Source organism: Cygnus atratus, chromosome 21, assembly GCF_013377495.2.
Source record: "Cygnus atratus isolate AKBS03 ecotype Queensland, Australia chromosome 21, CAtr_DNAZoo_HiC_assembly, whole genome shotgun sequence".
Lineage (NCBI taxonomy): Eukaryota > Metazoa > Chordata > Aves > Anseriformes > Anatidae > Cygnus > Cygnus atratus.
In genome coordinates this window covers 1,777,953-1,799,264 of record NC_066382.1, presented here as the reverse complement: position 1 = coordinate 1,799,264, position 21,312 = coordinate 1,777,953, and the positions used below count along the sequence as shown (strand labels likewise).

The 21,312-nt window shown below is 53.4% G+C and overlaps 4 protein-coding genes across 5 annotated transcripts in view; 1 reads left to right on the top strand and 3 right to left on the bottom strand.

The window, feature by feature from the left end:
- Positions 1 to 621, bottom strand: part of PANK4 (pantothenate kinase 4 (inactive)) — a 22,329-nt gene extending 21,708 nt beyond the window's left edge. Inside the window, exon 1 of the mRNA XM_035557542.2 lies at positions 460 to 621. Within this exon, the coding sequence (XP_035413435.1) occupies positions 460 to 580 (121 nt within the window). The 5' untranslated portion in view covers positions 581 to 621. The remainder of the gene's footprint in view (positions 1 to 459) is intronic.
- Positions 484 to 21,312, top strand: LOC118253316 (transcription factor HES-5-like). 2 transcript variants are annotated; one of them, XM_035557544.1, is made up of 5 exons: positions 484 to 617; positions 10,397 to 10,519; positions 19,534 to 19,732; positions 19,885 to 20,065; positions 20,188 to 21,312. In XM_035557544.1, the coding sequence occupies exons 3-5, from the start codon at positions 19,670 to 19,672 to the stop codon at positions 20,427 to 20,429; spliced, it is 486 nt and encodes a 161-aa protein (XP_035413437.1). In that variant the 5' UTR covers positions 484 to 617; positions 10,397 to 10,519; positions 19,534 to 19,669; the 3' UTR covers positions 20,430 to 21,312. The 2 variants fall into 2 exon arrangements, with proteins under 2 accessions (XP_035413437.1, XP_035413438.1); XM_035557545.1 differs by lacking the exon at positions 19,534 to 19,732.
- LOC118253317 (transcription factor HES-5-like) lies at positions 1,939 to 2,628 on the bottom strand. The gene is made up of 3 exons (XM_035557546.1): positions 2,575 to 2,628; positions 2,283 to 2,448; positions 1,939 to 2,192 (listed from the first exon to the last, which is right to left on the bottom strand). The coding sequence occupies exons 1-3, from the start codon at positions 2,626 to 2,628 to the stop codon at positions 1,939 to 1,941; spliced, it is 474 nt and encodes a 157-aa protein (XP_035413439.1).
- LOC118253229 (transcription factor HES-5-like) lies at positions 8,479 to 10,631 on the bottom strand. The gene is made up of 4 exons (XM_035557378.1): positions 10,470 to 10,631; positions 9,400 to 9,528; positions 8,898 to 9,078; positions 8,479 to 8,738 (listed from the first exon to the last, which is right to left on the bottom strand). The coding sequence occupies exons 1-4, from the start codon at positions 10,629 to 10,631 to the stop codon at positions 8,479 to 8,481; spliced, it is 732 nt and encodes a 243-aa protein (XP_035413271.1).

The following is a 21,312-nucleotide window of genomic DNA, read 5'->3' as shown; positions in this document are numbered from 1 at the left end:
TGCGCCGGAGGCACCGAGGAGAAGGGAATCGGGACAGGGCAAGCCCCGGCCGACGCCTCAGCCCGCCGGGCTCTCCTCGCCCCCCTCGGCCGCCAAGGGCAGCCCCGGGCTGTCCCTCAGAGCGCTCCCCCTGCGGTCCGTTAAAGACCGGCGCGCGGCACGCTGGGACTTGTAGTGCCGCTCCCCGCCCGCGCCCTGTAGCCGCCAGGTGATGGGACTTCAAGTCCCGCCGTGCCCCGCGCAGCCCCCCTCGCCGCGCCTCCTGCCGGGAGCTGTAGTCCCCCTCTGGCACCCCGCGCCCGGCGAGACCCCTCAGGGGACTACATTTCCCAGCGAGCCCCGCGCCGCGGTGGGCCGCCGGGCCCCGGTGAGTCCCCTCAGCGGGGCGAGAGCCGCCGCCCGTTCCTCCGCCGCCGCCCCCTCCTTGCCGCGGCCCCCCCGCGGCTCCGGCCCGGTTACCGATGTCGATGGCGAAGCGCTTGGCGTTCTCCAGGTTGCGGAAGATCTCGTCGGGCGGCAGGGTGATGCTCTTGTCCAAACTGCCGTGACCGCCGCTCCCTCGCCCGCCCCGCTCCGCCATTTTGAGCGCAGCCCGCTCCTCGCCGGGGGCTCATTCGGTATGCAAATGTATGCGCATAGATTTGCATGGCAATGAGGCGGGGCGCGTGTATTATGCCATGAGGCGGCGGGCGGCGTGCGCATGCGCGGGGGCGGCCGCGGGTCACCTCAGCGGGCTCAGGGAGAGGGCAGTGGCGCTGTCGGCGACTATCGGGCGATATCGGGCGTTATCGGGAGATACCGAGCGCTATCGGGGGCCTCACACCTGACCTGAATCCCCCCGCGTCAGGCTGATGGCGGACGCGGGTCGCCGAGCGCCCTTAGGCTGCTTCCCGAGCGCGATCGTGTCCGGGGGCCTGGGCTCGGGGCCGTGAGGTGCTGAGGCCCCGGGCGGTGTGGTGCTGCCCTCCCCGAGCCCGGCCTCTCCTCCTCCAGCCCCCAAAGCCCGGCACCGCGGAGAAACAATCCCCGCAAACCACACAATGAAGCCAGCAAGTCGTTCTTAGCCAGATTTTTATTTATTTTCGTGCCAGTGAAAGTTTGTGCAACTTCTGAAGGTCACAGCGGTTTCTGTCATGGGTTACGCGGTTGGTGCGTCTCACATACAACGTGTCAGAGCATCCGCGGGTTGTACTGAATTTACATCCTGCCCTGGGGGTAGGGTACCCAACAGTAAATATAATTTGTACACCTGCCTTTCATAAAAGACTTGGATAAATATTTATTGCAAAATCGACAGCACAGCCGTAACTTCCTTTCCTATAAGGACATAAACATGAGCTGTTGCCTTTATAAAAGGCGTACGCATCCTGCACCTCACAAGCAGTACCCTGGCTTTGTGAGCAAGACATCCCGAGGAATTTCCTCTACGTCGTTTGGGTGATGGTTCGACCATTTTCAGAGCACACTCGGTACGGTCTACAAATATCATAGAACCCTCACGGCACCCCGAGAGAGCTAGGTTTTCAGAGGTGTCTGGTGGACCTCAGGGGTCTCAGGGGGCAGGGAAGGGCTCCCGCTAGGCGGACACCCCTGAAAACGCTAGCCCGAGCATCTCGGGAGGCACAGCTTTCTGACCAGAAGTACCCGGGCAACCTCACTAAGGTTAAGAACCGGCGGCATTCCTCTCTGAACCGCTCGCTCCTCCTAGCAGGAGGGTTACGTCTCGCATTCCTACAGAATTACTTTCTCTCCACGTGGTGGGATCGTTGCAGTCCTTCTGGAAGAAGGGAGGGAGGCATCCAAGCACCGTAGTGCTCTGTAAAAGGAAAACATTCTTCCCTACTCATAGGAGAGGAGCTGGGGGACTTCTATAGCAAGTCACGGTCTCCTCTGGAAAACGAGCCAACGTCCAGGCCGGGTGGTAAGCATGCTCTCGGCCTACCAAGGCCTCCAGAGGTTGCAGGAGGGTTTCGCCGGTGCTTGTTTTGCAGAGGGCTGGTGGCTGGAAGCAGGTGCAGAAGAAGAACCCGAGTCCTTGGGCACTGCTTGTGACCTCTGGAAATGGCAGATCAGCTTCATCTGGGTCTCTGTGTTTGCCGAATGGAGAGAGAGGAATTGCAGAGCTTCCTTGAGGCACCAGGCGTACCCTTCGCAATAGTCCTGCTGAAGGCTTTTGGCAGATGCTGCAAAAGCTGAACGAGTGGAAGAGACGTGTTAGACAGGCACACTCAGGCTGGTGGTTTGCTGAAAAGTAAGGGCAGGTGATCAGGGAGCGTACTGACCTCGGCTGTACTTCAGGTAGCTGACGGTCATCTCCAGGATGTCGGCTTTCTCCAGCTTGGAGTTGGGCTGGTGCCTCTGGAACTCCTTCTCCAGGAGCAGCTTCAGCTGCTCGATGCTGCTGTTAATCCGATCGCGGCGCAGCTTCTCTACGATGGGTTTCCTGAGCTGTAACACAAAACAGGAGGACGGTTAGCGACAAGACTTTCCCCTTCCACTTCTGTATAACCCGCTGCTGAAGCGGTTCAGCCCTTCTCATCTACAAGCCCTTGCGGTCAGAGAGCGGCTACTTACCCTGTTCTTCTCTTTGGGTGTTAGGATTTCCAGGGAGAGAGCGCTGGGTGCCATGACCCCGCGTGGCTGGCTGCAGGGCCGCTGGGGAAGGCAGGGAGAGCTCCTCTATTTATACGCGATAGCTGCATACAAATGTCTGGGGCCGAAGCTTCTCCGAGTTTCCCACAGTCAATAGCCAATCCAGGCATGCCGCGGGACAATAGGGCCAGCATCTATTACAGCATGGTAAATTGACTGTGAATTGCCTGGGGATAATACTCTGCTCCCAAAGGAGCAGGTGGACTGGGGAGCGTGCGACACAATAGGGCTTGGCATGACGGCGCTGGGGTAAGGACGTGGGAAAGCGTTTGCCGGCATTATAGCCCAGCTTCTGCCTGATGTTGGGAACGGCGACATCTCAATGCGCTGCCTTTTCCCAGGCCGTGGTGAAATTAAGCACAGAAGACTGATCCCAGGAAGAGATAATGCTCTGTCCCCATGACCGAAAGAGAGGCTGAAAAGGAAAAGATGCAGAACGAGAGGGGCTAAAGCCTCTCATTGACATTAAACCGTGCTTAGATGAATACAGTACCAGATAATTTTCAGGCAACAAGTGACTAAAATCAAGGGAAGGACCCTTAAAACAACTTGCTCTAAGCAGCGAGCTTGAAATATTTCCCTCTCCCTTGTCCAAATGAGTGAAGTCCCTGCAAAGGCTGCATGAAGAGCTCTTCCTTGCTTTTGTTTGGCGGGCTGGGCTCTCCCGTGGCAGCCCGTGCCGTGTAACGATTACGATGCCTTTCCCAAACACGTCCTGTTGGATTTCGTGCCGCTCTGCAAACGCCTCGCCGTTCCCTTGGTTCGGAGCCTCCGAGTAAAGCCCTGCAATGAGTTTCCCTGTACCCACAGCTGAGATGCAGCTGAAGGTTGGTTCTTGTCTCTCTCTCAGCTTGCGTTGCCCTGTTTGGTGAGTGGGAATAACCACAGGTGCTGGGATGTCCCGGGGCTCGCTGTGGGTGTGATCCCACAAAGTCTGTAGCTAGCTGTCAGGCTGGCACTCGCAGAGCCCCTTGGAACTTCCCGGCTTCCCGTGGCTGTGATTTTTGTTCTCCTTTCCTAGCCCAGAGCCACTTTACGTTTACTGGACCACGGTTGTCGTTGGTGGTGCTTGGCAAAAACCTGTCACTGAACACGGAGCGCGAGCCCCGCTCAGAAAATCACCTCCCGGATTTATTCCGCCCGCTCGTCACCGGCAGCATCACCAGCGTCCGGGGCACCTCCGTTGGGCACGGGGCCTCGTGCAGGACCCGCGGCGAGGTGCCCGGCCCGGTGGGAGCGCAGCTTCGGCCCCGTTTTCAGCTCTGGAGCTATGAAACGAGCGCTTTTAGTAGCGCCAGCCTGGCGCAGCGCCCCTGCGCCCGGGAAGGCTGCAGCAGCCCGCGCCGATTAAGGCTTTATCCCTCGCCCGGCGCGGGCAGATGGCGCAGCAGGCGCTGCCTTTCTGCTCGGCCCCGCGGAGGCACACGCCTTTTGTTGGCAGTTTAACACCGTGAACGGGACAATGCGGGAAGCCCTCGGCACCGCGGGCTCGCGCCGTCCGACGTGAATGGTGAACCAGGCGAGCTGCCTGGCGGCCCTCTGGGGCTGCGGCCCCCAGCTTCTCTCCCCCCGCTGTCGGCTGAAGGGCAGCAAGCCCATAGCACCTCCCGAGCCAGCCTCCCACCCTCCAGTGCCTTTTTTTTTGTTGTTTTTTCCTTTTCTCCAATTTATTTTGATTATTGGGGGCTGGGAATGTAGTGGCAACAAGATATCACCCAGCTGATGTTTCAGGGTCATAAATTCTCCGTCTGTTACGGAGCTGGGTGCAGCACGAGGCCAGGTGTGAGGAGAGGGAGGTCTCCCAGCCTCGCCTGGTGCAGATGTCGGAGGGTTTAGGGGGTCAGAAATCTGCAGGCAGTGCTCGTGGGTGCTGCGTGTCAGGCAGCAGCCCCAGCTTCCCCCAAGGCGAGAGCTCGTTATTTGGAGGAGCTCGGGGCCAGGAGCTTTCAGGCCCTGTGTGGCAGGTGCCCATTTCAGCCCCTCCTGGGCTCTCAGGTGGCTTTGGAAAGGAGCCCTCCGTACATCTGGGGCTGGGCTTTCTGCTTGCTGGCTCGGGGCTTTCCTTTCCCCGTCGCTTGCAGAGTGTTTTTATTCCAGGCCGTTTCCTACACTGATGTCAGCCCGTCTCACGAGTGCTTTTGATGGCGTTGTTGAAGAAATAATTACGATTTTTGTTTTTTTTTTTTTTTTCTGGCCCTTCCTTAAATGGTTTAAAATCTTTCTGACAGGCCCTCTCAAGACACCTATTTAGTGTCAAAGAGCATAACGTTCCCAAGTTCTAAAAGGGCTCGCAGAATACTGATCGATCAATGTGCTCCTTGGGAAAAGAGCTCTCCAGATGGTCCATCGGGACAGGAATTGCTGGTCACCACAATGCGGAGCCAAAAAGCGTCACTAATGCGGGCTGTTGTGAGGCACGCTTCCTTTGTGGGCCCTTTGAATGTCATAAATGGGGAAGAAAGTGTGGGAAACTCCGCGAAACTCAGGCCCACACTCTGAGGTTAATAGGGGCTTTGTCGGGATTGTCCTCCCGGGCTGTGGGATCAGCATAATGAACAACATCTTCCCCAAGGGTGGGAATGTGTCGGGGCAGGGGAGCGTCGCCCCAGGGGACAGAGCAGCAATAAGCAGCTTTGCGTTCAATTATTGGAAGTGATAATAATTAATAAACTGTAAACATAACCTTCGCTTCGCAGGGACCGCTGAGACCGGAGCTCTGCCTCTCAGCGCGCGAGTCACTGGGGAGCCCGGGCCCGGAGGGAGGCAGCTTTGGCTGGCAAAAAGCTGCACTTGTACGGCGGTGCTGAGCCCCTGGAGGGGCTGGGGTCTGCCCGCAGAGCAGGAGCTCACCCTCTCTCCCTCGCCCTGCCCTCCAACAGCAGGTCCGGATCTCCCTTTTCTGCTTTCCCCGCGCGTTTCGAACAAGGCAGAGCACGCAACAGCAGCACCGGCCCCGTGCCACCGCTCCTGGTCAGGGTGCTGTGGGCTTCGGGGCCCTTCGCCTGAGTCCCGACTGCCCCAGCCTGCCTGTCAATCTGCTGCCTTAATTAGGCTTAATTTAAAAACACAGGCGTAGGTGAACAGCTTGAACATTGCTGGGATTCAGAAGCTTGTACTAATTGGCAAAGACAAGTTGAGCACAGCAAGGTGAAGTGACTTTATCAAGATCACCAAGCAACCCGTAGATCTATAAATATCTCCTCTGAATTATTTAGGAGCTCGTTAGAAAGAACAAATCTATCTGCAGCACGGGTGGCAGCTCCCGACGGATTGCAGAGCTGTACAAAGAGCCCACCTCGCGCTGCGTTGGCGGACAGGTGAACAGCACTCAACCAGCTTGGGCATTCGGGGTAAAATGAGAACCAGAGGGATCCATGCAACCATAACGAGGCAGGGGAAGAGGCTCAGTGTGCCCAGGCGGTGGCTTTTGGGCCCTTTCTGCCTGTCTGACAGAGGGCTGCATCCCAAACCACCTGAGGACTGGCCAGGTGCAGGTGGTGACGTGTGCGTCCACTTCGATCTGGTGACCCTAGGAGATCGGAGTTTGTCTGATCCCTAAGTAAGCAGCCACTTGATGAGATCAGCTATTTTAGGTTTCACTGTGCTCAAGGAAAAAAAGCACGTGCTAGAACTGAAGTTTTTCAAGGGCATCCCTCCCAGGCAGTCTGGTGGGAGGTGGAAGTGTTGACCAGTGGAGTTCTGTGCCACTGTTGTGTCTTTGAAAGAGCGAGAGAATTGTCGTATATCCAAATCATCGCGTTATTGTGACTAGATAATAGTAGCGTGAGCTGATGATTTGTGCAGGTTTAGTTTACTTTGAAGAGAAGGGAAAACAAAAGGTGAAGAGTCCCGACCGTGCAAGAAATGGCAACTCTTGTAAGGAGAGGTGAATGTTGCCATGGGGAGCGCTGTTTTGGTGGGCTGCTGGTGTTCAGGTGCTCTGGGGCGACTCGAGGAACCCCTTCTCGGGCTTTTCTTCCTGCTTCTACCTTCTGAACCCGTTTGCTCACTCACCTTGCCCGGTCTCTCTGTGTAGCTGTGTGGGAGGAGGACAAGCGCATCCTTTTGGACAGGTGCTCATCTTCCTCGCCTCACCAGCGTGCAGCTCTCACCACCCTCAGGAGAGAGGAATCGTGCTGCTGCAAATCAAATCCCTTGCCGTGGGTCGCCCAGCTGGTGCGAGCCGCGTAGGCAGCCTCTGGTAAATCTCCCCTTAAGAGGATATGGCAGGTTTGTTTTCTGGATTGGGGTGGGGTGAAAACATCAAGGGAGGATGGTGTAAAATTGGCAGAGAAGCCACCTCTTCAACAGGCTGGGTAGAAACCCTCTGAAGCCTGGTGGAGCTTCTCGGCTCCGAGGCGTGTTTTGGACCCTTAGGTGGGTGTCAGAGGAAGAGAGCAACATCCCTGAAGAAAAGATTATGGGGAAATAACTTGGGAGAGGAAATGCTGTTTTAATCTTTGATCGCTATCAAATTGTGTGTTCTTTTAGCCATACGTGGGTAGCTTTCACTTCAGCTTAAAAAAAATAAACCACATTTAGGTAACAGAAGGTGCTCGCTGAGACAACGACTAGCTCACCCCACTGTGGATTCAAGGAGAAGGGTAAGATCCCCAAGTACGGTCAGGTGCCAAACCGTGGAAGTCATTAGGAGCTTTGCATGTTATCACCTCTTAATTGGACAGAAAACCTAAGGCTGGGCTCAGGTTGGTGAGCGGATCAGTGGGGAATGGGGGAAATAAGCTGGTTGTGAAAGCAGTGATTTGCTGCGGTCCGAACAGGCTGCTGTTAAGTACCTGGGGCCACGCCGCTCAGTGTGCCGCTTCACCTTCACCTCCATCTTTATTTTTGTTAGCTTTTCCGGGGGTTGCTTCTTTGCAGGATCTGAAACCCTGTTCTGCCAAGTGAATTTCACAAATACTGGGGTGAGGGGCTGAAGAAATGACAGCTCCTGCTAGCTGCCCCACTGCGGGGTCTACGTGCAGCTCCTAGTCCCGGGACGTTATCCATTTTAATCATTTCAAACCAAAGGCTTAAGGACTCAAACTGTTTTTATTGTATTGTACAGCGAAGACACCAAAGTTGGGCATCACACAGGATGAACACATCACAACTTTATAAAAGCTTTTTAAGCTCGTTAGCATGTTCAGTGAATGCTTACACAGTACTTACTGCCTGCCTTCCTCCCCAGCCCTCACCTAAGATATATCCCAGGTATTTCCTTTACAAAAGGCACCAATTATCCCTCAACGGAGAGAGCACATCCTGGCCATGAAGAGAATTTTCCCTACAGCTATCTGTTATCATAATAACGATCTGTGAGGAGGTGTACTAAAAATAGCACAGGAACTTCAGAAGAATCGGGGGCGTTCTGAATGCCATCGTTCACTCAAAAGGTAAAGGCTCAATACTCTCTTTATGATACACAGTACGTTCTCCAAAGTGCTCCTGCTTTAGGAAGGCCGGTACATTGTGGGGAGACAATGGAGCACTTGAACCAGTGACCCAGGGAGTTCATAGAAAGATCTCCACTGACAGCCACGGGCTCAATAGCCAAGGGAAGGGGTGGTGGGAACTGGAGGGCATTTTGCTCCGCGTCCCCGCGGCGCTCGGCCCTCTCTTTGGCAAGGAGCCACCACCAGGAGCAGCAGCTTTGCTGCCAGATACAAGCACACTCCTTCACTGTGAAGGGAAACTACTGAGCGACCTCCCACCTCTGGAAAGCAATGTTTCCTACTGTAAAGAGGGACTGTTAAATCACAGGTCCCTCTTTTTTTTTTTTTTTTGTAGCAAAACACAGGAATAAAGCAAAGTTCATCAGCGGGTCTACCAGGGTCTCCAGATGGTAGGAGCCAGGGTCTTCTGGGCAGGCTGCTTTCTGGCGAGCAGACAGGGTGACAGAGGTGGCCTGCGCGGAGCAGGAGAGTACGTGACATCTGCACCCGTCTGGGCTTTGCAGAAATGCTTGATGAGCTGGGCCTGTGTTTCCCTCTTGGGTTCGTAGTAGGACAGAAAATGCATCGCTTCCTTGAGGCACCGCAGGTATCCGCTGTTAAAGTCCTGCTCTGGATTCTTGTGGATGAATGCTAGAAAAGAGAGAGAGAAGCATGTTCAGGTGGTTACGGTTCGTGCCTGAAGCTTCTTTCAAGAGCCCGAGTCCACGAGCCTTGCTCGTGGGAGCAGACCTGGCGTGGTGCTGCCCAGGGGAGTGGGCTGTGGGTTGTGATCAACGCGTCTGTGCTCACCTGGGTCCTGCAGCTGGCTCTGCTGTTTGAGGTAGCTGACAGCCACCTCCAGGATGTCGGCTTTCTCCAGCTTGGAGTTGGGCTGGTGCCTCTGGAACTCCTTCTCCAGGAGCAGCTTCAGCTGCTCGATGCTGCTGTTAATCCGGTCCCGGCGCATTTTCTCCACCACCGGCTTCCTGAGCTGTAAGAGACGGGGCAGGGTGTTCAGGGTTTTCTGAGACCTGGCCTGCCGGCCCCTCCTGACCCAGGCCATGACATGCACAAAGTTCCAGGACGCTTTCTGTTGGAGACCTTTGCCATGCTGCCTACCTGTTGTCTCATTTTAAACAATCTCTGTATTTCCCTTTCTCTCTCCTTATCCTATTTTATTCCCCAAGAGCACCTTCCCCCTCCTCATCTCATCTTTTCCCGTGTCTTTCTTGTTTGATAGAGGCAGCGCCTTGCACGGGGCACAGGCCAGTCCTGACCAAGTCTGACCGATCCCGTTAGGGGCTCTACTTACTTTATTCTTTTCTTTTGGCAGCAGTTTCTCCTCCACGTGGATCATGAGAGCGTTACTGGGAGCCATGTCTGGTGCTCTCCAGCCTGGGCGCTGAGCACGCGGCTGTGCTCTGGCAGCGACCAGCCGCCTCTATTTATACCTCGGAGCATTTTGGCAGCGATGTGAGTCTCGGGGTCGCTGGTGTTTCCCACAGCCCTCCAGCCAATCCAGGCAAGCAGCCGAACAATAGGGGAAACATCCATCAGTGCACGGTGCATTGATCCTAAATGCCCCGGAGAGAATAACCTTCTGCCCACGCCGACTGGTGGAGCGTGCAGCCCGGCTCTCCGGGGCTGCCCAGGGATCTGGGAAAGCACCGAGCCTCCAGCTGGTTGTCTGGGGTCGGTGGCATTCCGGAGGCCCTGCATGTGCCAGGCACATTCGTGGCGTGGAGGAGGCACGCTTCTGGGGGGAAGGCAGGAAAAAAAGAGAGGGAAATGCCGTTTAGGGTGAAAATCAACAGCACCAGGGACATCTCGCTGCTCTTTCTGGAGAGGGCGCTTTGCAGCCAGCCTGCCAGCTGCAGTTTGCTGGGGGCTGTGCGAGTGTTTGTGCTTCTCCATACGGTTCTTAGACATTTTTTTGCAGCAGTAACGGGTGAGCTGAGGTGGTGGAACAACAGGTTTGTTGGCCCAACGTGTGCCAGTCAGGGTGGTGGACAGGGTTAATAAATAAGGAATGGGAAGCCACTGGAAATTATGACCTCTGACTCTTCCCCATTAACACACAGGGCAGTGAGCCCGTCACACCAGTGTTCCCTTTGCTTTCGTTAAGGGCAGCCAAGCGCCCCCTGGCACGCCACGTTCTCGTCCCAGCCAGGAGCATCGCCCTGCTCCGCTGCAGACTGGGCTAAAAATTAAGCCAACGTTACCTATTTTGTAGGAAAGGCAAGAAAAAGAGTGCATCTGTGTGGACACTTGAGTCAGCTCTGGTTTCTGTCTCTGGTTTCTGTCCCAAGGCAGCACTGAAAGCCAGCCGGGAGGCTCTGGAGCAAAGCTGCACGGAGGTGGGCTCGTCTGCTCCCTGCACACCTGGAAGGGTCTGGAAATGGAAACGCCCGAGAGGGGAAGCGTGTGGCGAGGTAAGACAGCCAAAGACACGTTCTCGCTTGGAAATCCCGCGAAGCCCGCTGAAGGGGCAGTTGACAGGAAGGAGGGAGGTGTCACCGCAATAGCCAGCTTCATGGCTCGCATTGTGCGGCCTGAATGGGCTTAGCTCTTTGTTAAGGGCAGATGTTGTCCTCCGAGCCCTTTATCCCCGTGTTGTGGGAAAGCCAGGAGACGAGTCATCTCAGGAAGACTTTGAACCGGTCGAAAGATTATGATGCAAGATAAGATACGGCTCAGAGACCATGCCCTAGGTTTTGCCAGCTACAATAAGGTGTTGCCCTTTCTTCTGTAGTCTTTGAGTGGCCTTCCTCCGGCACTGGGCGTCCTGTGCTCGCTCTCTCCTCGCAAGGGAGCAGCGGTGTCAGGCCTGGAAGCTAGGAGGTGACAGGTAGGCATGTACCAAGCTGGTTAAAGAGACTCTTCGGCGTCAAAGAACATCTTTCTCCCAACTCCTGAGAAGCAGCCCTGACCTCTATTGCTGTATTATAACTGATAGCCAGATGGTCTTTTGGGAGTTGGATCCTTTCCCTTTAAATCATTCGGGTTCAAGCACCGTCACTAATGTTGTGAGTAGTTGCAAGGCACACTTCTATTGTCCCAACAAGAAATGTTATCAATAGGGGAAAAGTATGGGAAACGCAGAGAAATTCAAACCCACACAGCCTGGTGCTAATAACTCCTTTGTGGAGCCCGCGCTGCCGGCAGGGCACTCTGAACCCGCATGGCTTTTTCACTCAGCGAGGCTGAAAAGCGCCCGTTTGGCCGTGCGGGCAGGAGTTTCTCAGGGATTTGTGTTCACCGGGAGAAAGGGGCAGCGTGGGGCAAGGGGGCAGGGACGCGGGTTCGCGCACGGGGTGGCCAGCCGCGGTACTGGGGCGCCCCTCTGTCACCACTGCTGCAAAGCAGGGCCGGGCAGGATCTGTCCTGCGTGCAGCCTGACCCCTAGTGAGCTCCCCTCCCTCAGGCCAGCCCCTGGTTAGCATTGCTGGAGAGGTTTGCGTGCACAGGTAAAAGAGAAAGAGTTTCAGGACTGCACTAGCTCTGCCCTAGCTTTCACGGGTGCCGTGATAGCAACAGCATCGCTGAGGAAGACAGCAGTGAGAACGCTTAGAACACGTAGACCTGTGCTGATAGATCTCTGCTGACGTTATCTTTGAATGCTCGGTGTAACTGAAGGGTCTGTCTGTTGGGCCACACTCGTGTGCAGACGTGACCTAGTGTCTAAGGTTCCTAGGTTTTGGCACTAGGGGTTCAAATCCCTGCAGTGTCACCACATCCCTTCAGCTCGATCCTCCTGTGATTCGCTTCACGGTGTTTTCTTGGATAAGGCTTGAGAAGGCAGGGTGCTGTCTATTGGAGGGGAACCCTAATAATTCTTTGACACTTTTTTTATTTATGAGCCACTGCTTGCTGTTGTGTCACAGAGGAAGATCCCTTCTCCCAGCCCTCCGGGTGCACCTCGCCCTGCCTGCAAGAAATTACCTTGCAGAGCTTGCTATTCAGGATTGGCTTCTTCCACTAGCACCAGCCGAGCATAATGCTGCTGTCTGAACCAACAGGGTGAAGTGTAGTGAAATCTGCCTCTTCCAGGGGAAAAGGTTACGTTGTTGTTAGACCGACTGTATAAAATATTCCATTAAACGTCATTAGCATGGCATCATCCTGCCTTCTTTAGACATCAGAACCTTGGCCAAAAATGCCTTTAATTACTGTAAAGCACATTCTTTACATGTTTAACCTTTAAAATTCGGTTTTCTTTGGATTCAGAATGCTTAATATGCCGCCATTCCCAGGTGCATAAGGGGAGGAAAGTGGACTTTGATCATTAAGAAACGTATGAGACAACTCGGTCTGCATTTTCAGGGTTGTTAAGAGGCGAAAGCAATTTCCATAGCTGCTTGTGTGGGTGACCCTGAAATAGTCATGCCCCAATGACATAGTCTTACTACAGTGAGTATTACAAATAATTAAAAATTAAGGAGAATTTATTATTTTTCTGCCCAGCTGAAATTCCCACAAGTCACCTCTCAGCATATTCAAGAGCGCACAAGAGGGATTTATTATTTCCTGGTATATTGACTCTGAAAGGTCTGGGGATTACAGCTGCTTTGCACATGAATAGCTGGAGTGTGTTGTACAAAAGGCATGGTCTGGGGGATAATGGGGTTGGATGTGGGAAAGCGCTGACCCTGGGGGAGAGCAGGCTGGTGCCTGATGGCAGGAATCAATTATGTCTCAAAGGAACACATTGCCCTGGGAGCAGGCTTTGCGGGAGCCACCATGTTATGTGTTTACCGCCCTCCTCCTTCCAAAACCCGTATAAAACAGTCACAGAAAATATCCTCTCCTCCTGCCCCTGCCGGGGACCCAGCCACGCCGCTGGGTGCTGCGTTAGGGTCTCGGTACCGCAGCTGGTCCCTGCTCAGGGGCAGCGCTGAGACCCAGCAGTTGTCTCGCACGTGCTGCCAGTTTGGAGAGCCTAACCCCCCCCAAATACTGGTGACTCCAGTGGGGGCACACGCTCCCAAAGCCCTCTGAAATTCCCAGAGCCCATCAGTCACCGGCTGGGCTCTGGCCAGGGGAGGGGAGCAGCCTGGCACTGCCAGGGGATGCACTTCCTTCCTTGTGTTTTATTTATTTTTTTATGATGGTGGTATTCAGTTTTTACACCGATCTGGTATTAATGCCAACCTCTCAAATGTCAAAATTTGGGCTTCAGCAAATCAAGAAATGAGCTGAAAATCGTAGGGGTTTAACAAACCTTTTTGACATGAATTCCTACTGAAGGCCCTAAGTATCATATAGCTCGTGATAAACTTGCAAGACTTAGCAGACGGCCTTGCCAAACGTTCTGGGGAGGAGAAGTTCTCCTGCAGAGAGCATATTTCAGAGGAGCAGCTTTAGGATTGGGAGGGTGGTTTCTGGGTCTGGTCCCAAGGCCCACTTGGTGTGGCAGGCAAGGTGGGCTGAGCTGGCAGCAGAATGAGGATGGATCTGCCTGGCAAGGGGGGAGGTTCAGAAGTGAGATGACCTAGTGCAGAGCCGGGCAGAGGACTAGCAGAGGGACACACGCAGGAACTCGTGGCACGTGGTAAGGTAGGGTTGGATGCCCTCACCATCACGCCCCAGGCAAGGCACGTTGTCAGATGTCAGTGTCAAGGGAACGTGGTGCAACAAACAGAGCCCAGCTCTAAACAAAACAGTGTAGAGAAGCGGTGAGTAGGACCATGACCCCCAGAAGATCACCTGGGTAGCTGGCAGCATAAAGCGTGCCTACGAGCGTTTGCAGCACTAGGTTTCGGGGGGAAACTGTTAGCTTAATCAGCGTGGATCCTTTCTCATTTCTAAGCCCTGGTTTTAACCAACCTCAGTGTCTAGGGCCTGAAATTCCCTTATAAACTCATTTCAGCTTCTGACAGAGTTGGTGTAATTCAGGGAACACCACATCCTCTCCTCCCAGGAGCCCCAGTCCCAGAACTGTGACTGCTGGGAGGCAGCTGACTGGCGCTGGGTGGTGCTGACAGCCAGACCTGCACAAGGACTAGGGACAGCTGCAGCTTAATGCTGAGGCTTGGTGGGTCCCCAGGAGCAAGAATAAACAAACTAAGTCTTGGTTTACTTTTCCAAGAGATCAAGTTCATTTCTTTTGATGAGGTTATCAAGTATTTCCTGATCGAGCATTTGAGTGCATCTTCCTTTTCAGCCAGTTCATGGACTTGAAAAAATTGTGCTGAACACCGTTCTCGAAACCCACTGCTGAACCTGAGTGCAAAGGAGAATTTTTGCATCTGCTCATCTAGGAGAGGCACGACTCCAAGTGTGGTCTGGGCAGGTAATCCAAGTTCTCCCCCAGGCTGGGGAGCTGGCTGCTTTTCAGAGCTGACAAAGCTAATTAAAACAAAAGTGAGCACTGAGCATCTTTGCAAAAGTCCCGAATGGACCACTTGGGTATAGAAGCACTGCAACCACGAGGCTGTTTGAAATATTGGGTTCCTCCTTTCTGCCTCATTTTCTTCCTTTGTAAAACATCGCTAATAATACATCCTCATCTTGCAGAGGAGGTTGCTGAGAATTCATTAGCTGGTATTTGTAAAGCACTTTGAAAATGCAAAGCCAGTGCATTATTCCTGGTCTTCTGGATGCTTTCCATGTTATTAAAAACAGGATTTCAGAAAGGCTTATAGGGGATCAAAACAGCATCCCAAACTTGAAAGGAAGCACGACTGTTAAACCATCAACTGTCGCCTCCCCCTCCAGCCAGATGTTAAGCCCTAAAGAAGTGAAGTGGCACAAGGAATTACTTTCCCAAGTTCCCCCAGCTGGGCTGACAGGCCTTGATCAATGGTTTTCTCCGCAGTGAGTGCTATGCAGATGGTCTACCCAGAGCAAGGTTTCTGTGAAGTACAAAGGGAAGTCAAACACCATTTCTAATTCAGCTTGTAGCATGGCACACTTCCTTTATCCTCCGCCTGAATGCAGTGAATAGGGGAGCAGTGTGGGAAACTGGAAGGGACTCCAAACTCACACAGTCTGAGGGGCTGTAAGACACTCCTGTGCTCAGGCCACATCTGCCTGTGACACGGAGGGAACAAGAGTGACAGAACGAAAAATCAGATTATAAAAACCTGCGTGATGCCCGAGGAAAAGGAAAGAAGTGAAGGAAGCTATGCAGGGAAACAGAAATCGTGCCAGGCTCGAAGAGGGGACTGCCAACAGCAGCGTGAGGCAGGGCCAGGAGGAAACGGCAGAGGAATGAGCTGCAGGAGCAGAATCTTGCTCTTCCACCAGTGAGGCCAAAGAAAATTGCCCCACTGAAGGCAGCAGAGCGGGTGTCAGCCCACACCAAGGCCCCTGAGCCACATACTCTGTTGTGCTTCTTTAATTCCCCAGGTTTGTTTAATATGTCCCTGGAAACACAGATCCTTGCTATCAGCTGAGCTTCTCCCGAGCTCTTGCAAACTGTTGGAAACAGACCAAGAAGCTTGTCCGGTCCTGAACTGCCCCAGTGTGTTACTCTGAACTGCTGCTTGTTGTAACGTAACCGTAGGGTGTCATTACAGGGTGGATTGCCCCCTGCCAGCCTGGGGATCCTGCTGCAGGTGAGGCATTGCCACAGTTCAGCTTTGCCCTGAAGAATAACGCGGTTTTGTTTTGCTGGGACCATCCACGGGGTCCCTGGCGGACACCAAGCCTCTGCTGCCGTGTCACAGGCACGCTGCCCCCTTTCCTGCACTGCTCAGTCCTCTGTCTTGCTGGTTTTTTACCAAAACCTGGCCTGCCCAAACACGACGGCAAACATCAGAGCACGTCACGGGTAGGGATATGGCAGGGCACGGACCCCTAGCTCCACGTGCCAGCCCGGGGGCTTTCCCTGAACAAAGGTGGAAATGCCGAGCTCTGGAACACCCCCAGGGCAGGCAGCGTCACCGCACTTGGTGGTGGGATTCTCCCATCTCTATGCGCGGTGCTAAGGACAAAAAGTGACTCTTTTATGGACCGTGAGGATGTGGTGATAGCTGTGTATGGCCCCTGTACGCTCACCCAGCCTCCTGTTCCTGAGGGGTTGATGCCTGCCCGCTGGGCGGGCTTGTTACAGGTGGGCCAGGGAACTACCCCTCGGCCCCGATGCGTGCTCAGGTGTTGGCCAGGAACTGCAGGAGCCAGGCTTGGCTTTTAAGAGAATTAGCTTGGATTTTATACCAGTAACACTATGGAGGAGCTCTTCTCTTCGTTAGCGCTTCTGCACTGTTCAGTGTTTAGAGGAACGAAATGGGAAACGGTAACTGGTGCTGGTAATAATAACAAGATTCTGGTACTGGTATTTGGCAGGGGAAAATTTGGATAAATTCCCCTGTAGAGGTGATTTGTGTACCCAGAGACCCGAAAGCAGCCCTGGAGGTACAGAGCCTGCAGTCCAAAAGTAGCAGCCTGCTCCGCGGAGGCCGGAGTGCCTGCTGGCTCCAGCGAGGACTTCCACCCACACAGGGCTGTTAGGACGGGACCCGTTTTATTTTCCACCTCGGTGTGGTCTGTAGGACGGAGCACTTAGCTGAGCCCTCTACATTTTGTCCTCCCCGTTCTCTGGGGCGTTGCTCCCCAGCACCTTGGCGTTCCCAATGCCCCTGACATACGGCTGGGGAAGTTGGCGTACCTTGGAGTTTCCCACACCATTTCTTAACTGCATTCATGCCCGCCACAAAGGAAGTGTGCCTGGCTACAAACCGCATTAGCAACGCTGCTTGCCTCTGCATTGTGTTCAGTGGGAAACCCTGCTCCCAAAAGGCCATCTGGGCAGCACGGAGCAGGAGAGAGGCAACGGGGGTAAGGAGCGGCCCTCCAGACCTGGGAAAGCAGCAGCATCCTTACGTCGTCCTACAGAGCTAACATCTGGCCGAGTTTCGGGGGGAAGGCTCTTGCCAAGGCCCTATTTCAAGCACCCAGACCCAGCATCTCGGGATCCTAGTAACTTTTCTGTCCAATATTCTCTACGGGACCATAGTAGATGTGGGTAATTCAGAAGTCATTATCCTTAATGCAACGCCCACAGGCTCAATTAACTTTATACCAGGGGTGATTTCTGTTACTGTTTTTCTTCGGGATTTCCAACCAAAGCAGAAGCAGAGCATCCATTTTGGGTAACCAGGCATCTCATTTGAGTTACTCTTCCAAGATGGTCAGTAATTGGCTGATTCCACCCCTCACAGACTGTGAAACTACAGAGAAAAGTAAAAGCTATTTTAAATATATGCTTTTATTTGAGATACTTTAAAATCAACGTGTGACACAGAGCAAGGATGTAGGAACCTCCATGGAACCACCTGGGGGGAGATCTTGTATCTCTAAAGATACAGGGCCGCCAGCCTTTGTGGTAAAGTGAATTTCTCAAGGCTGCAGGAGATTAAATAAGCATTCAGCCTGCTCAGCGGCAGGCTTCGGGTCAGTCTGGGTCCTAATGGGGAAGAAACTTGGAGCACTGGCCCCTCTCGTGCCAAGGGCACGACCGCTGCTGCCCTGCGATCTGGCGAGGCGCTGGCACAACTTTGCCTTGTTGCTGCTTGCCTTCGGACTGGCCAAATGCGGGGAGCTGAGCTGCTAGGAAAGCTGATACAGGGAAGGCATCTGACACCTGTAACACCTTTGTTAGACTAAAACCTGTGCTGCAAGGGGAAATTATGACTTCAAGCTGCTTCCTAGCGAGTTAGTCTGGGAAACAGAAATTGTCCCTAGCAAAGTTGCCAGTGGACCCTGCCGATTTTGGTGTTGCCACATTTCTTCTTCGTGCGCTTGACTAATGAGCTCGAGCAATGAGTTACTGCTCAGGAGTTTCTGTTTCAGGGAATCTCCCCAAGAGGGATGCACAGAGGGAAAGATTGGTTTCAGGGGTGGCATTACATGGGCTCAGAGATAGTCCACCAGCTTTGAGGAGAACATGTGAAATGGTGTCACAAAAACTTTCCCACAACTTGACATAAAAGCCTCGGAGCCCAACAGCTGCTGCTCTGTACGGCACGAAGGGAGCCTATTCAGCAGCAGCACAATGGGGACGGAGCGGCAGAGCCTGGAGGAGGGCACTGAAGCCTTACCTGGACCTAGAAATAAATAAGTTGCAGGGTGAGAGAGAAATGTAGGTATGTGTATGTGCATTCACGTTAAAATCTACCAGTATATAGATGACCACACATAAATTAATGTAAGCACAAACAGGATTTACTTAGAACCTTTTCCATTTCATTAAGAGACCCCCAACCAAACCCCAGCATTACTTTACAGACTTTATCTGACAATTACCACTCCTGTCTTGGTTCTTGCAGAGGGGGTACCGAAGCTCACAGGAAGGTGAGCTGCACCGATGGGGTCTCAGAGCACACGGGGAGTGAATCTGGGACCAGCACGGCTCTGACACACACACTGCTGGCAGCTTTCTCCGTGCAGGTCACGGGTGTAGAGGATGCAGGGAACACGCTGCTGCTGTTCCCTTCTCCAGCTGTTCGCGTGGCTGCAGCTTGTAAAAGCAAGCAGCACTTGCATGGGCAGGGGGCAGGTTAGGTGCAGGCAGATCTGGTTCGAGTTTTGCAGCGTGAATCTCCGGGGGTGTTTATGGGACGCAGAGAGCAGCACCGTTAACACCCCCAGCTGCAGGCACTGCTGGAGCAGAGGCTGCATCTCAGTACTGAAACCGACCCCATGCAAAACAACGAGGAGTCAGGAACTTGATTTCACAGTTCTTCACTGAGAGGGTGGTCACAGAACAATTTGTTCTGCGCATAGATGAAATAAAGTACTTAGAGCAAAACAGGTTTTGGGGAAGAAGTGAGAAGGCAGCACGTGAGGCTGACCTGAGCCCCAGGCTCAGATCTTCCTCCTCTCGGATTGATCATGCAGGTGTTTGGAAACAGCAACATCACGTGCTTGCTGCAGGGCTTGAGAGCATTCCAAAGAGGTGCCTGAGAGCTTGAGGAAAGAGACCAAAGTTCAAAATAGGAACTTTTTGGATAACGGTGTGTATTTACAGTTAGATGTATTGCTGTGCAGTGAGGCAAGCCAGAAAAGCAGTTTTCTGTTTCACTTGTGCAAAGCGGGTGCCACACTCACCTAGAGCAGCACAACCGAGTGCCTTGCAGTGAGAACAAGGCAGAGGGGCTTACAGAAACCGCTCTTGTGTGCGTGTGCATCCGCGCACGTGTACGCGTGTGCCTCGGAGCGTCCCCGGGGGGACCTGCACGGAGCTGTTGGGGTCCTGCCACCGGCCTCCGCGCCCCGGCGTGCCGGGAACGCCACTGATGTGCAGCGGTGCTCAGCAGCCTCTGCCCCGGCTCTTTCCCAGCTTCTGAGAGGTAATTCGGATCCCGCTCTTTCACGCCCCACGCACTCCCCACCTGCTCATCTGGGAGAAGGTCATTATCCCCGGGCTATTCACTGCCAGCCGAGCATGCAAGAATAGCAGCTTCTCCCTTTGTGCTGCCCATCTCTCTGATTGGCCCTGCAGTGTGGGAAACTCCGCCGAGCCGCAGACCCACAGGCTCTCAGGGAGGCTGCGGGGTATAAATACAGGGCAGAGGCAGCTTCCAGCATCACGTTTCTCTGGGACTCCCACTCTGAGACCTTCCCTCCCCTCGGGACAGATGGCTCCCAGCGCTGTGTTCCTGGAGCCCGACAACTTGCTGACGCCAAAGGAGAAAAACAAAGTAAGTCCAGCCGCAGCAAGGCAGCTCGGAGCCACGCTCTCAGCTGTTCTCGTAGCAAGTTACAGCAGCTGAGAAACTGGCCCAGGTTGTTTGGGAACAGTGTGAGGTGGCAGAGATCTAACCGTGGGTCTCTTTTCCTTTGCTTTTTACAGCTCAGGAAGCCGGTGGTGGAGAAAATGCGCCGGGACCGGATTAACAGCAGCATCGAGCAGCTGAAGCTGCTCCTGGAGAAGGAGTTCCAGAGGCACCAGCCCAACTCCAAGCTGGAGAAAGCCGACATCCTGGAGATGACCGTCAGCTACCTGAAACAGCAGAGCCAGCTGCAGCTGAAGAGTGAGTATCAAGTTTACTTCGGTCTCTAGCTTACTATAAAGCTGTTACAGTTTTATGAATCTCTAGCCATGAACAACTGCTCTAAACTTCTCTTTCTTTCCCCTCCCTCTTTTCTCTTCTAGCTGTAGCATCCTTCCATAAAAGCTCTCAGTTTGACTTCAGAGAGGGCTACTCTAGGTGTTTGCAAGAAGCTTTCCATTTCCTCTCTCTTCATAAAGTCCGAACTGAGACACAGAGCAAGCTCTTAAGTCACTTCCAGAAGAGCCAGGCAGCAGCTCCAGAGGTCGCCTTTTCCCCCAGCAAGCCCAGCGCCCTGAAGCAAGCATCTCCAAAAGACGCCGGTACTCTCTGGAGGCCCTGGTAGTCAGGGGAGTCCTCGCTCCACAGACCTTTGCCTTTAGAGTCCAGAGGAAGGATCTGACTGCATCTGGTAGTCCAGCTCTGATCCTCTCTCCAGTAGGGAATATGATTTCCCCGTGTATTTTATTTATGTTTGAAAAGAATGGCAGACTTCTGACTTTCACGGGAGCCTCTGGCAAAAGTTGAGGCATTCTGCTGAGTGGCATTGAAGCTGTGGGTGCTGGTGGCACAGCACCCAGCGCGTTGCCCGGTCAGGGGGCGATGTCTTCAGACTGAAGGAGGGCGTTTTGTAGATGTCACAGTTGTGATGGATGAGAATTGCTGTAGGAAGATTTCTCTAATGTGACATGTACGAGCCATCGGCTTTGCTCTGGCTTGACTAGCAGTGCCTGTTTGCTCAGTCATGCTGGAGGATAAATGTACCACCCTTCTGTTCACCCACACTTGGTTAAATGTCATTTCCCCCTGTTTGCTTATAACTTGTCCTGCATCACAGGTGGCTTTGTTCTGCCTTGGATTTCGCTCTATTGACCCTCTGAATGTCCTAGTATATAAAGTGTGATGGATGAACAGGAGGTAGGAAACTATGTGGAATATTTCTACTGTTCTGCTGCTTTTTTCGATTTAGGAAAAGAGTGTGTTACTGCTTTATGTTAAAGAAAAGTGGTAGATAAGAAGCTTGATTGGTCAATGTTATACATTTTGGGTGTAAGCTATGCTTTTTCTATCATTTTCATTATAATAATGATTGCTGTCTGTATTAAGTGGTGTAATTCATGGTGGATGGTGTTTCTCCCACTATTGGGACAGCCCTATGGCGTGCGCGCATACTGTGTATGCGTCTCTGGGTTTGTAGAGAGCAATAAAATGCATTTGTGTGCAACTTC

Bases quoted from the DNA above. Each gene is read 5' to 3' on its own strand.
- LOC118253316 (XM_035557544.1), top strand. From the start codon at position 19,670: ATGGCTCCCAGCGCTGTGTTCCTGGAGCCCGACAACTTGCTGACGCCA. The intron at 19,733-19,884 runs GTAAGTCCAGCC...TGCTTTTTACAG, and splicing joins CGCCAAAGGAGAAAAACAAA to CTCAGGAAGCCGGTGGTGGA. The intron at 20,066-20,187 runs GTGAGTATCAAG...TTTCTCTTCTAG, and splicing joins GAGCCAGCTGCAGCTGAAGA to CTGTAGCATCCTTCCATAAA.
- LOC118253317 (XM_035557546.1), bottom strand. From the start codon at position 2,628: ATGGCACCCAGCGCTCTCTCCCTGGAAATCCTAACACCCAAAGAGAAG. The intron at 2,449-2,574 runs GTAAGTAGCCGC...TTTGTGTTACAG, and splicing joins CACCCAAAGAGAAGAACAGG to CTCAGGAAACCCATCGTAGA. The intron at 2,193-2,282 runs GTCAGTACGCTC...CCACTCGTTCAG, and splicing joins CTACCTGAAGTACAGCCGAG to CTTTTGCAGCATCTGCCAAA.
- LOC118253229 (XM_035557378.1), bottom strand. From the start codon at position 10,631: ATGCGAGCCATGAAGCTGGCTATTGCGGTGACACCTCCCTCCTTCCTG. The intron at 9,079-9,399 runs GTAAGTAGAGCC...CGTCTCTTACAG, and splicing joins TGCCAAAAGAAAAGAATAAA to CTCAGGAAGCCGGTGGTGGA. The intron at 8,739-8,897 runs GTGAGCACAGAC...TCTCTTTTCTAG, and splicing joins GAGCCAGCTGCAGGACCCAG to CATTCATCCACAAGAATCCA.